Below are 14,014 nucleotides of genomic sequence, written 5' to 3'. Positions count from 1 at the left end.
AAGGCATTTCTGGCCAAGAGAAGTCTACTAATATCAAATACCAGCCTTAATTTGAGGAAGAAACTTCTGAGGATGTACGTCTGAAGTACAGCATTGTATGGTAGTGAAACATGGACTGTGGGAATACCGGAACAGAAGAGAATCAAAGCAATTGAGATGTGGTGCTATAGACGAATGTTGAAAATTAGGTGGACTGATAAGGTAAGGAATGAGGAGGTTCTATGCAGAATTGGAGAGGAAAGGAATATGTGGAAAACACTGATAAGGAGAAGGGACAGGATGATAGGACATCTGCTAAGACATGAGGGAATGACTTCCATGGTACTAGAGGGAGCTGTAGAGGGCAAAAACTGTACAGGAAGACAGAGATTGGAATACGTCAAGCAAATAATTGAGGACGTAGGTTGTAAGTGCTACTCTGAGATGAAGAGGTTAGCACAGGAAAGGAATTCGTGGAGGGCCGCATCAAACCAGTCAGTAGACTGATGACCAAAAAAAAAAAAATGAGGAAAGAGGTTTTAGGTAGGGTGGCAGGTGATGGACATGAAAGGAAGTGCTCCATTGCAGCGAGGCCCTGGACGTGCGGGATATTTGTGTATAGGGAAGTGGCATCAATGGTTACAAGGATGGTTTCCGGGGGTAACAGACTGGGTAAGGATTCCAGTAATTTGAGAAAGTGGTTGGTGTCTTTGATGAAGGATGGGAGACTGCATGTAATGGGTTGAAGGTGTTGATCTACGTAGGCAGAGCTACGTTCTGTGGGGGCTTGGTAACCAGCTACAATGGGGCGGCCAGGATGTTTGGGTTTGTGAATTTTAGGAAGTAGGTAGAAGGTAGGAGTGCGAGGTGTCGGTGGGGTCAGGATTTTGATGGAGTCAGGTGAAAGGTTTTGTAGGGGGCCTAAGGTTCTGAGGATTCCTTGAAGCTCCGCCAGGACATCAGGAATGGGATTACCTTGGTAAACTTTGTACGTAGAGTTGTCTGCAAGCTGACACAGTCCCTCAGCCACATACTCCCGACGATCAAGTACCATGGTCGTGGAACCCTTGTCAGCCGGAAGAATGAATCGGATCAGTCAGCTTTCAGATCACGGATAGCCTGGGCTTCAGCTGTGGTGATGTTTGGAGTAGGATTAAGGTTTTTCAAGAAAGATTGAGAGGCAAGGCTGGAAGTGAGAAATTCCTGGAAGGTTTGGAGAGGGTGATTTTGAGGAAGAGTAGGTGGGTCCCACTGTGATGGAGGACGGAACTGTTCCAGGCAGGGTTCAATTTGGATAGTGTCTTGGGGAGTTGGATCATTAGGAGTGGGATCAGGATTATTTTTCTTCGTGGCAAAGTGATATTTCCAGCAGAGACTATAAGTGTAGGACAGTGAATCTTTGACAAGGGCAGTTTGGTTGAATCTGGGAGTGGGGCTGAAGGTGAGGCTTTTGGATAGGACAGAGGTATCGGATTGGGAGAGAAGCAACCGCCGGTTGCGAAAGCTCATAATTTTGTGTGTGTGTTTGTGTGTTATTTTATTGTGCCTGTCTACCGGCGCTTTCCCACTTGGTAAGTCTTGGAATCTTTGTTTTTAATATATTTTTTCCCATGTGGAAGTTTCTTTCTATTTTATTTACATCATTAATTTGAACCCAACAATTACGTTTGTTATTGTCTCTGTTGCATTTCGAAATCTTTTCTATCATCTTACTTTCTCTTTTTGTTTGTACAAGTAGTTTCACTTTATTTATTTATTTATTTTTATCCATCTTTCAGCATTAACATGCAATCGATGTCGTCAGAAGAGTTACAGCTATTTGTACATTATGTTTTAGATACCAAAATATTACATAGTAAGAATATAGCAATGTCGTAAACTATTAGCTTACAACAGCCACTACACCTAGAGTTATACATAACACTAAGCCATAATTTATCAGCATTAACATGCAATCAATGTTGTCAGAAGTATTATAGCTATTTGTACATTATATAACAAAAATATTACATGGAGAAAAAAGAAATGACAGTGTTGTACCCTATTAGCTTATAGCTACCTGCCTCTACATCCGTAACTATACATTACTGTAAGCCTTAGTTTATCAATAAATTAGATCATCTTTACAACTATTCTGAGATTCGTCTATACTGTAGGAAGTATTTTTCTTCATCCACACTTTGGTTTTAGTTTTGAAAATATCCATTGAAACTAATTGAGCCTGTACGGGTAAAGTGTTGAATAATTTTATGCCTATGTATTCATAGCTAGATTGGGTTTTCTTAAGCCTGGTTGTGGGTATATCAATCATATTTGTTTGTCGAGTATTGTGTTGATGAACTGATTTCCTTATAGTGTAGTGGTTTAAGTTTTCTTTTATGTTTAATAGGCAACAATATATGTAAAGAGATGGGACTGTGAGAATTTTTAAGTCTCTAAAATAAGGTCTACATGAGGTCTTGTTGTCAGTGATTCCGTAAAGACGTCTAATTGCTTTCTTCTGCCAAGTGAAAATTTTTTTGGCTCCTGGAGAGTTACCCCATAAAAGAATGCCATATTGTAGATGGCAATGAAAGAAGGCATAGTATGACTGAAGCAATAAATCTTGCGTAACACATGTGTGTAGTTTGGCTTAGTAGGTAGATAACTCGTGATAGCTTTTGACATACATAATCTGTATGTGTGTCCCAAGTTAATTTTGAGTCAATGTGTATTCCTAGTAGTTTAACAGGTGATAACTCCGTGTTACTGTTTGATAAACTGAAGATTATCTTGACAGTCTTTTCATGGTTCATAGATAAGTCATTAGCTTTAAACCAGATATTAGACATTTTGTGACACTCTTCACTTTCCTCCTCCAATTTGTTTATATCCTTTCCAGAATTAGCTAATGTTGTGTCATCAGCATAGAGGATAGATTTACAGGGCAAGTTATTCGGAAAGTCATTTACAAACAATATAAATAGTAGAGGGCCAAGCACTGAGCCCTGCGGAACACCTCGTTTTATACTTAAAGTCTATGACTGTTGGTCATTATGCTTTACTATTTGTTTTCTGTTGCTGAGGTATGATTCAGTTAGTGAGAGTTCCAAGTGTTTGATTCCATAGCAACACAGTTTATCTGATAATAATTTGTGGTTAACTGAGTCGAAAGCCTTACTCAAGTCAATTAGAATGGCTTCAGTAGATAATTCTGACTCAAATGCGCTTAGTACAAAAGAGATAAGGTTTTCAACTGCTTTCACTGATGATAAGTTTGACCTAAATCCATACTGAGAATCATTTAATATGTTATTGTCTGATAGGTGTATGCATATTTGCTGCAGTATGCAGTATTTTTGAGAGAATAGGCACAAGTGAAATTGGTCTATAATTATTGATACAGGATTTGTCACCCTTTTTGTATAATGGTATGACAACTGTCTTTTTGAGACATTCTGGAAAGTGTCCACTTGAGAGCATCCAGTTTATCAGTATGCAAAGAGGATATGATATGAGATCTAAAACTTTTTTAATTACATAGTTTGACAGGCCATACACATCTTCAGATCTAGAGTATCCTAATTTAGAGGTTGCTTTAATTATATCAGTTACTTGTACTTCTCTCCATTTACAAGCTCACACTATGTTTGTAATGTTTTGTTGAAAATTTCTGCCAGATATGGGGTGAGAAATAGGTGTATGTGTTGAATTGGAATTCTGGTTGCTGTGGGTTGGAAGGCTAAGATTGGCAGAGTTGACAAAAAAGTGACTGAAATCATCAGCAGTGATGTTAGCAGCATTTGTGTTGTCTTTGTAGTTTATGTCCATACCTAGCTCTGCTTTTATTACTTTCCATGCAGCCTTACATTTATTGTGTGATTTTTTAATGAAATCACCATTTGCCTTACACTTGGCTTTTTAATTTCAGATCTATATTTTCTTTTCAGGTTTTTGTAAGTTTCCTTATCTACTGCTCCCTTTTTGACCTTATCATGACAAGTAATTACAAATAGTCTCAGTTTTTGTAATTGGGGTGAAAACCACTTCTGTAAAGTTGAGTGGCTAGGTTTCCTAACTTTCTTGTTTTTTTGTTTTTTAACCAGTGGACAGTATGCATGGAAGATTTCAGAAATGATTTTGAGGAATGTGCTGAAGGCTTCATCAACATTTCTGGGGGAATGTATAACAGTATTCCAATCTATAGACTTAAGTTCTTCTCTATACTTGCTAATATTTGTATCTGTAGATAGTCTGACACACTGAGTTTGTTCCTCGTCTTCTTTTGGTTTTTTAGTAATTAGTTTCACCCATATACCTCTATGGTCTGACAGGTAATCGACATTAAATAAGCCTAGCTCAAAATCACATTTGTATACATTTGTTATTAGATTGTCAAGACAGGAGGAGTGCCTTGTAGGACTTTCATTAGCACAAAAGAGATTATAGGATCTTAACATGTTTACTAAATTAACATTTCTGGCTGTCATTTTCCTAATGTCTATGTTTAGATCCCCAAAGATTAAAATTTTGTATTTAGTATATTTTTGTATACTGATCACAAGTTTTTCTAAATGTTCCATAAATTGTTCTACATTACTTTCAGGAGTGTGATATAAAGACACAGTTATGAGCTGTATACTAGATATAATAAAAACAGCTGCTTCAAAAACACCTTTAATGCATAGGTCACTAACTTCAAGAACAGAAAACTTTAAGTCTAGATCATTGCTAATATATATGGATGAACCCCCATAGGATTCAATGGGTCTGCAGTAGTACGTAGCTAATCTGAAACCCGATGGTACATACAGTTTTATATCCTCTTCCTTTAACCAATGTTCGTTTGTACATAAAATCATTCTTTTGTTACTTTTTAATAGTATACCAAGCTCATCAGCTTTATTTTCCAGAGACCTGACATTTAAGTGCAGAAATAAGATAGAGTTACTGTCACAGGAGGGGAGGAGTACAGTATTGTGGGGCGATGGAGAACATTTAATTGTTTTTTCAGCACTGGAATCTGTTAGGTGGCGTTTGGACTTCCTTGGGATAAACCATAAAAAATCTTCATTTCCCCTTTTGTATTCATCTTCCCTTTTTCCGTAATCTACCATACATTTTATCCTACCTAATTATACTCAATAATACATAATTTACTTCCAAACCATAACCTAAAAACTTTTAACATTATCGCTGCTATAAAATCCACTGTTCCAAGTTTACAAACATTTCGTGTAAACTCGTGAATACTATTTCACAGCTTCAGTTCCCCTCACCCATTAAACAACCATCTCAGCTATTTCCAACAACTTTCGTTTTATTTCCACTCCCGTTTTTCCCACTTAACCGATCATTTTTAGCAGCTTCCCACAGGTTTAAACGTTATTATTTCTTCGTCAAACTATTGTTAGCCTCATTTTCATAATCTGCCAGTACATAACCAGTCCTTTGAATACATTTACATGCAGTTTTTTCGAAATTTTTCCTGAATTTCCCCACCCATTGTTGTTCACCAACCTAAGTTCAGCACAGGATCAACATAGCTCATCTCAAACCAACACTTTTTCGACTTTTTTTCACACCTTTATGTCTCCCTATATATATATATATATATATATATATATATATATATATATATATATATATATATATATATATATATATATATATATATATATATATATATATTCACTTTAACCTCATGTTACCCTTTCCACCTTCTCATACCATGTCAACCTCACAACATCCCTACAACGACCCCATTAAATTAGGCTTGTGTCTGTATATGTATGGATGGATATATATGTGTGTGTGTGTGTGTGTGTGTGTGTGCGCGCGTGCGAGTATATATCTATCCTTTTTCCCCCCTAAGGTAAGTCTTCCCACTCCCGGGATTGGAATGACTCCTTACCCTCTCCCTTAAAACCCACATCCTTTTGTCTTTCCTTTTCCTTCCCTCTTCCCAACGAAGCAACCACTGGTTGCGAAAGCTCGTAATTTTGTGTGTGTGTTTGTGTGTTATTTTATTGTGCCTGTCTACCGGCGCTTTCCCGCTTGGTAAGTCTTGAAATCTTTGATTTTAATATATTTTTCCCATGTGGAAGTTTCTTTCTATTTTATATATATACACAAAATTACAAGCTTTCGCAACTGGCGGTTGCTTCATCAGGAAAGAGGGAAGTGAAGTCATTGACTGCAGTCAGTCTATTTTATCGATTTGTTTTAAGTGAAATATATATTTCCTACATTGCAGATCATTTCACCTGATGAATCTTTTACAGGTTCGTACAGGAAGTACAGTAAAGAATGGTTTGTATGCTTATAGCTACAAGTTCGTAGAAGGAGTTTTGGATAATGGTCGCACAGACCCACGAAACAAATGCTTTTGTCGGAATGGGCACTGTCTCCAGGAGGGCTTAATTGATGTAACAGACTGCTATTATGGTAAGTTCTATAACTTACACTCAAGCCAACCTGTTTTCACTTGATCTTAGGAACATTACATTGCAAGTAAATTGTTTAAATATATATAATCATAAATGAAAAATTTCATTTATAATTATGTTGTGCTACTAAAAAGCAATGGAAGAATAAGTTAACATAAATGTAGTTCTTGGTAAAACAGTTGTGTCTTTCCTTCACTGAAATATTTTAGTATCTCTTGTTGGGTGAAGGTACCAAAAGTTAATTCTTCTGTGTGTGTGTGTGTGTGTGAGAGAGAGAGAGAGAGAGAGAGAGAGAGAGAGAGGGGGGGGGGGGGGGGGATGACATTTTGCCTTTTTTTTTGTATCTGTGTTTGGCAGTACTCTCTATATATGTAATGCAGCACAGTTAACAAAGTCTTCAATGTAGCTGATTATTTATTTGATTATAAAACTACATTCTGATTAACATTACTTAGCATTACAACAGTTTCCTAACTAACATCAGTTCATGGCTGCTGTAGTCTTCAGGCCTTTGTATAAGAGGCAGTCAAATGAAAATGAGACAGATGGAAAAAAGTTAGCAAAATTATTATTATTTCACAGGCAGCTGGCACAGCTGTTGATACATTTATTTCCCTGTGAGACAAGATGGACAATGCCTTCATGGAAAAATGTTTGTGGATGCCTAACGAACTACAATTGTATCCAGGTTTGCAAGTCTAAAACAAACCGATGGCTGCAAACGTCCTTATTCATGGCTCCAAAAATATGGAGATTACATGGAGAGAGATCAGAACTGTATAGAGGCTGTATGAGTGCTTCCCAGTGAAACTTTTGCAGTGTACTGAAAACAACCTCGGCAACATGTAGACAGGCCAGGTGTTCAAACTACACTCCAGGAATTTTGCTGTGAAATCTTTAAACATCCTCCATAAAATATCAATCCCACCCCATGCAATTTTCACGTTTTTAGAGCCCCAAATAAAGACATTTGAGGCAATCGATTTGTTTCAGTGATGAGGTGCATGCCTGGGTACATTAGTTGTTCTTCAGGCAACTGCAAACATTCTTCAGTGAAGACATAGGCCATCCTGTTTCACAGTGGGATAAATGTATTGACAGTTATGCCAATTACCTTTGAAATAATAAACAGTTTACTTACTCTTTACCACCTGTAAAGTTTTCATTTGACTCTTGGTATCAGTAGCAAGAAGTCTGTCTGCCTTTCATAAATCAAGAGTGTACATAGCCCAACAACTGCAGTGCACCAATAACTAATTTTATGAACCTCAGATGGCTGATTATTTTAATACATGGGATCAGTGTTCAAGTTTACAATTTCACTTTTATCATCCTCTAACAATGTCAAAATTCCTAATTTTTCCCTCACACAAGAGTTATTTGCGAATTTTAGCTTTTTATATGCATGAACACAAGTAAAATACTTTAAGTAATGGAAAGCACAGTTTGGAATATCAAGAATATTATGAAAAGGATAGATTGCTACTCTCTCTGGCCAGAGAGAGGATTCCCACATGTGTGCTACCATGAATGAGTGTGCATTTTTCTTTTCTGAAGAAGGCTTTGACCAAAAGCTCATATATAACACATTTTCTTTGCGCCAATCTACATTTCAATGTGTCCTCTTTACAGTAAATAACAATCTATAATTTTCATAATACTGTTAAGTAAAATATTTGTTCTTTTGCCACTGATCTTGCCTTAATGTATAAGCTAACTTTCAGCAAAAGGCAGCACACAACATACAGTCATGTGTACAAGCAATAAGGAGGGAAAAGTAAGTGAATAACCAAGTGTACTATACCCCATTTGCCATCTCACTCACAGAACATGAAAGCAGACTTTCATACTGGCTGCCAGCAATTCAATTGCCAGTTGCCTGCTGCTTTAAAACATCTGAAACAGTTAAATGTGTCATTTTTCATGCCACAGACTGCACTGCACCATTTATATTGTTATTATCAACATGAAAAAATGAAGTAAATCTGATTTACTTGCATGAAATTATTTACTGGCAAACTTTTAAGTTCTCCAACATCAGAAAGAAGATACTTTGCAGACAATAAAAGTTTAGAGATACATGCCCCCCAGTGCTCTCCCAGAAAAAGAGCACTGTATATATCTATTGGTACCTTTTGTTTTTGCTTCTATTTGATTATACATTCTAGATATGGTACATTTTCATTTTCTCTTCTTTTGCTATTGTGATTCATGTCTAATTTTTATTCTTCAGCATTAAAAAAATTTCTCAACATTTTACAAAGGCAAGTTTGCCGAATTTTCAAGTAATCCAGCATCTTTTTTTCATATTACCCTCAGTGTAGTTTTTTAATTATTTTTAGAAAAGTTGTATGAACTAAAGATGTTTGTCACAAATGACACAACTCTTCTAGAAAAGCTTACATTGTTTGCTACTTCCAGTTGCTTAATGTAATGGTTGAAAGGGGGAGGGGGGTGGACAAGTAGTATTTTCACCATTTGTTCATAAGTGTCTTCCTGTGTCTAATGCTACTTACCATGTAATAGCTTATCTGAGTGGAAGTAATTGAACCAATGAGTATGACAGTACTATATTTCTGAAAATGTTTGACAATTATTTTACTTTTTCACAGGTTTTCCTATTGCAGTTTCATATCCTCACTTCTACAAAGCTGACAAAAGTCTTATAGAAGGTGTGGAAGGAATACATCCTGATCCAGAGAAACATGAGTCGAGATTTCTTATTCAGCCAGTAAGATACCATCAATATTTATGAAAGCTGCATTTTTGTGGTTGAAAGCAAGGCACTGTTTCTGAAGTTAAATAACGAGGACATTTAAGATGTACAAGTAAAATTCTTCTAGTTTAAAAGTTTTCTCATAGTCAGTAACACCCTGTTCACACAAGAGAGGAGTAATGTAGTTTTCTTCTTCCTCATCCTCACCAAACCAGTGCCATATTACAATCCTCAAAATGGATTTTTTATGTTACCACTATGATGGTGACATGTAGCTTCTGTACCACTGTCTTAAAATTTGCAAAACTGGGTGACCCAGTAATCCAGTTGACATGAAGCATGATGCTGGATATCAATATCTTGGTTGCCAACAACTGATATGCCTCAACCACCACTGGGTACTTAAGAAACAGTGTTATGTAATAATAACGTTTCCTACCTGGTTCATCTATAGTGGCCATTAAAAATTAAATAAAAATTGGCACAATTAAACACCTTGCCCACAACCTCCCAGACCCCATCAGTGAGTCACAATTTCCATGATGTGCTTGTCACATAACAGTGGTAGGGAGATGGAGCCACACACACAGTGCTGGAACTAGATGAGTAATATAAATATCACCTCAGTAAGGCTACTTCTAACAGTGGACCAAAACACTGAGGCATTTTGTGGTGTGACAATGTCGTCCACCCAGAAGACTTTTGTTAAAATTGATACACAGTCTGTAAAAATGATTTGTAATTAAAATTTCTCTTTTGAAATTATATGAAAATAATACTTCTTGGAGGTGCAGTTCAAGCATAGCCTTGAATTTTCATTTAACTTGGCACTGTACCATTGTGTATTTCCAGAAAGCAAGGAATCTGCTACTGTAAAGCCTGGCCTGTTCCAAGAATGTGAGTGGCTTCAAATGTGAATAATTACATATCTGTTTCACTTCTTACAGTATTATCTTGTTTAATGAATCTTTGTTGCTCAGAAATGAGTGATTAGAATCATTTTTAGAGAAAGTCCAGGAGACTCCTGTTGCAAATTGTGTATATATTCTTTTCTCTTTCAAAAGCAACTCACCAGTGTGAATACGTATTTTTGTTACATATGCTTACACATTTATTGCTGACTTCCCAGAAGTATAGCAAACTTTTCTGAACACAACATTGAAATGTGAAGGTAATGATGTTTCCATATTTGTAATACTAGATTACCTGTTTGTATATCTGTGGGATAGTAAACGCAATCTTCATGCAAATGTTCACTATTATGTCTCTGTTCTTATTTCATTATATATCTGTCACAAAATTTGTTAAATGGTTAATTTCACTTTTATTAGGTACTATAGTTCTTGGTATTTCACATTTCAACATAGGCACCAGCATTAGTGGCACACTATTTCAGTCGGGATGCTATATTCCTGGCCAACAGAGGCAACATACTGTTTTGCTTCCAATATGTCCAAATCACAGTTTTCTGGTGTGTGCCTTCTCTTTTAAATGTCACCCAGAGAAGGAAATCTATTAGTGTCACATCTGGACTCTGTGGTAGCACTCAATATTTCTGCAGTGTGCAATAACATGGCCTGCAAAAACACCACCAAGCCAATCTTGTGAAATCAGTGCCAAATGGGAAGATCCTCCATCCTTTATGAAGTGTACATTGTCCCAGTTTGCAATGACAGGACAGATGAAAGTTTGTAGCATATACACATACTTCACCACATTTGCTATTTCCTGAAGAAAGTACAGAGCAACAAGAGGTTCATCACAAATACCACAGCATACAGTCAACATTAGACATGAGTACAATTTTTCTACTTCAGCTTCAGGATTTTTTTTGTTAAGTATGATAGCTAGTGATTTATGAGCCCACCCCCATGGAACATGGCCTCATCTGACACAGAATGCTGCTGAAGATGTCTGGTACCTCTTCCACTCATTCAGCATTCATGCATTCAGTAAACTCCATGCTAACATCACAGTCCTCTGCTGAAAATGTGTGGACAAAGTGTGGTTTCCATGCCCTCTTATTTATCCATTGAACCAAACCATATGATAAACCAGGGATATTGTCTCAGCGATTCTCGCAACTTTGCAAATTTGTTACGTATGGGTTTGATTACTCACCAGAAGGGTGCTTGGCCCCAGAGACTGTTATCACTGAAGATACTAAAGCTAACACTGCTTTTCCAGTTGCATAAACAGTCTATTGCTTCCACATCCAGAGTCATATATCTCCCCTTCTCCTGTCTCTACCATCTCTGTTCTTCTGTGGGAGATTACCATATATCCATTTTAACTGCTGTTTGAGAAGAGTCAGAAACATTTAACTTATGTATAATCTTTACTTATTCATGGTTACACTTGGAGCAAACTACTCTTAAGTAAGAATTAGCTCTCTGGATTAAGAGTACCTTCTGCGAAGGGAGAGGAGGTAGGTTGAGTGCCTCTCATCCTCGAGTCTGTGATCCACCCCTTCCTTTTTAACTTACCCCAATCTATCTGTCTCCTGTGCAAGGAGGCAACAATGAGTGCCAAAAGCTACAATAGCATATGTACTTAGATGTCTGTTTTGGCAGTTATGACATTAGCCTTGAAGATATATACTGTGCATAAACCGTTAAATGTTACATATTCATAAAAGATAATGAAAAATCTTGTATTTTCAGTTTTTATAAGTCATACAGTACTGCTGAAAGTTCCAGGAAAGTTTTGTTGTTGTTATTAAAAAAGTCTGAATGTAAACTGTATGTAAATTCTCAGAAACTTAGTCATGTGTTCTGTCTGAGTAAACACAGTGCTTAATAGAAATCTTGTAACAGTTATCATGGAAATTATGTGGGAAAAATTAACTTTGGTGCTTTCTTGTCTGACAGGATGCTGGACTACCAGTTGAGGTAAAAGTCAGATTCCAGATAAACATGGCGATGGGAGACGTATCATCATTTCGCTCTGTTCGTCAGTTTAGCAACATGGTTATACCGATGCTCTGGACAGAAGTGGTATGTGAAACTATTTTAGATCTTTATCTGCTAAATTATTATAGTCTTGTTTGAGGAAATATTGATATCAGGTTCCAAAATTTTTCATATAAATAATTAATTTTAATTAAAAAGTCTGTATAGTGTAATAACTCACTCTCCCAGAAGTGCTCCTGTTCTTTCTTAATTGGAAAAAAGGGGAAAAAACTTTGCACCATAGCTTTCTCACTTAACAGTCTCACTGTTGTGGTGGATATTATAACAAACTAGTGAACCCAGGAATGCTTTGACATTGTTAAACATGTATATCAATTTGATATACATCCCAAACTACTCCTCACCATTTTTTGTCCTCCTCCTCCTCCTTTTCTCTTTTTTCATCTCCTCCTCCTCCCCCTCCACCTCCCCCCTCTTTCCCAGTCCCCTCTACCCCCTCTCTCAGCCTAACCCCTCCTTCCCCTCTCTCTGTCCATTTGCTCCTCTCTCTCTGTTCTCCTACCCTTCTCTCTGGCATTGAGCCATGTTTATTACCATTGAAAATGAAATACTGATTAGAAACTGAAGTCAAATATAATGAAAGTGTAAATTGCTTGGGACTATTGGTATATGGGATATGAGAGACATCTCTCTAGCTGCTGGGCCTTCGAGGACAGTTGCCTCGATGACAGTATATTGTGCTGTTTTAATCTGCGCATGGCTAGGATTACAACGTTTCAGACTATTCATATGATTTCTACTCATAGGCCAATAAGCTATAAATATATCTTTCCTGTTTTCTGTTTTGTTTTTTTCCTCTTGCCAGTTTTACAGAATATTGTTGTGTACACAATTTGAGTTAGAAAATACCTATAGGGAGAAAGAATGTATGTGGGAAAAACAATTTGTGTAGTGGTTTACATGCTCTCTTAACATAGTTCAAAATGACTGCAAGAAAAATATCAAAATTGTTGCACACTTTCTCAGCATATCACAGCATTTTTGTTCTCAGGGTTCTTTTTCATACAACACCCATAAATTGTCATTTAAAAAATATGTAACACTTCTCCATCTGAATGTTTATCGGTGAATTGTGTAAAAGTTTGAAGTAAATCAATTAAGAACTTTTCAAGATTTTTGGTAAAAACATTTACCCTTTATATATTACACATACATTTGTATACTATAAACATCAAAAACATATATAGCCTATGTACAATGGAATGTTCATTAGGATATTCTGTAAAAATTTGCAGTAAATTGGTCAAGAACTTTTCAAAATATTTCATTTGATTGGGCCTACAGGATATATATATCATAACATGACAGTTTGAAAGGAAAGTTCCAGACTAGCTGCAACAGTATTTGTCCTTATTGCCATTCTAAAGTAACCAGCAATACAAAATTGGTGACAGTATCTATATATGAAGTGATTGTCCATGTCCATAATTATACATAGATACTTACACTATGTTATCAAAAGTATCCGGACACCCTCAAAAATACGTTTTTCATATTAGATGTATTGTATTGCCACCTCCTGCCAGGTGCTCCATACCGGTGACCTCCATAGTCATTGGTCAACGCTGTGTGAAATGACGAATCAAGGTACACAATGTTGTTGCCCGATATCAGGAAATGGATATGGCGAATGCCCGGTGAACGTCACATCATCTGTCAGTGTGTGTAGTGCCAACAGTAAAATTCAGAGGTGGTGGTGTTATGGTGTGGTCATGTTTTTGATGGAGAGGGCTTTCACCCCTTGTTGTTTTGCATGGCACTTTCACAGCACAGGCCTACATTGATGTTTTAAGCACCTTCATGCTTCCCACTGTTGAAGAGCAATTTGGGGATGGCGACTGCATATTTCAACATAATTGAGCACCTGTTCTTAGTGCATGACCTGTGGTGGAGTGGTTACACAACAAAACATCCCTATA

The 14,014-nt window shown here is 36.8% G+C and overlaps 1 protein-coding gene across 1 annotated transcript in view; it reads left to right on the top strand.

Annotated features, from left to right (window-relative positions):
- Positions 1 to 14,014, top strand: part of LOC126284543 (scavenger receptor class B member 1-like) — a 212,660-nt gene that overhangs the window by 192,840 nt on the left and 5,806 nt on the right. Inside the window, exons 7-9 of the mRNA XM_049983545.1 lie at positions 6,243 to 6,405; positions 9,020 to 9,138; positions 11,994 to 12,119. Coding sequence (XP_049839502.1) covers positions 6,243 to 6,405; positions 9,020 to 9,138; positions 11,994 to 12,119 — 408 coding nt within the window. The remainder of the gene's footprint in view (positions 1 to 6,242; positions 6,406 to 9,019; positions 9,139 to 11,993; positions 12,120 to 14,014) is intronic.

Source organism: Schistocerca gregaria, chromosome 8 (assembly GCF_023897955.1).
Source record: "Schistocerca gregaria isolate iqSchGreg1 chromosome 8, iqSchGreg1.2, whole genome shotgun sequence".
Classification (NCBI taxonomy): domain Eukaryota; kingdom Metazoa; phylum Arthropoda; class Insecta; order Orthoptera; family Acrididae; genus Schistocerca; species Schistocerca gregaria.
The sequence above is the reverse complement of the archived record's forward strand: the minus strand, read 5'-3'. Positions and strand labels throughout refer to the sequence as shown.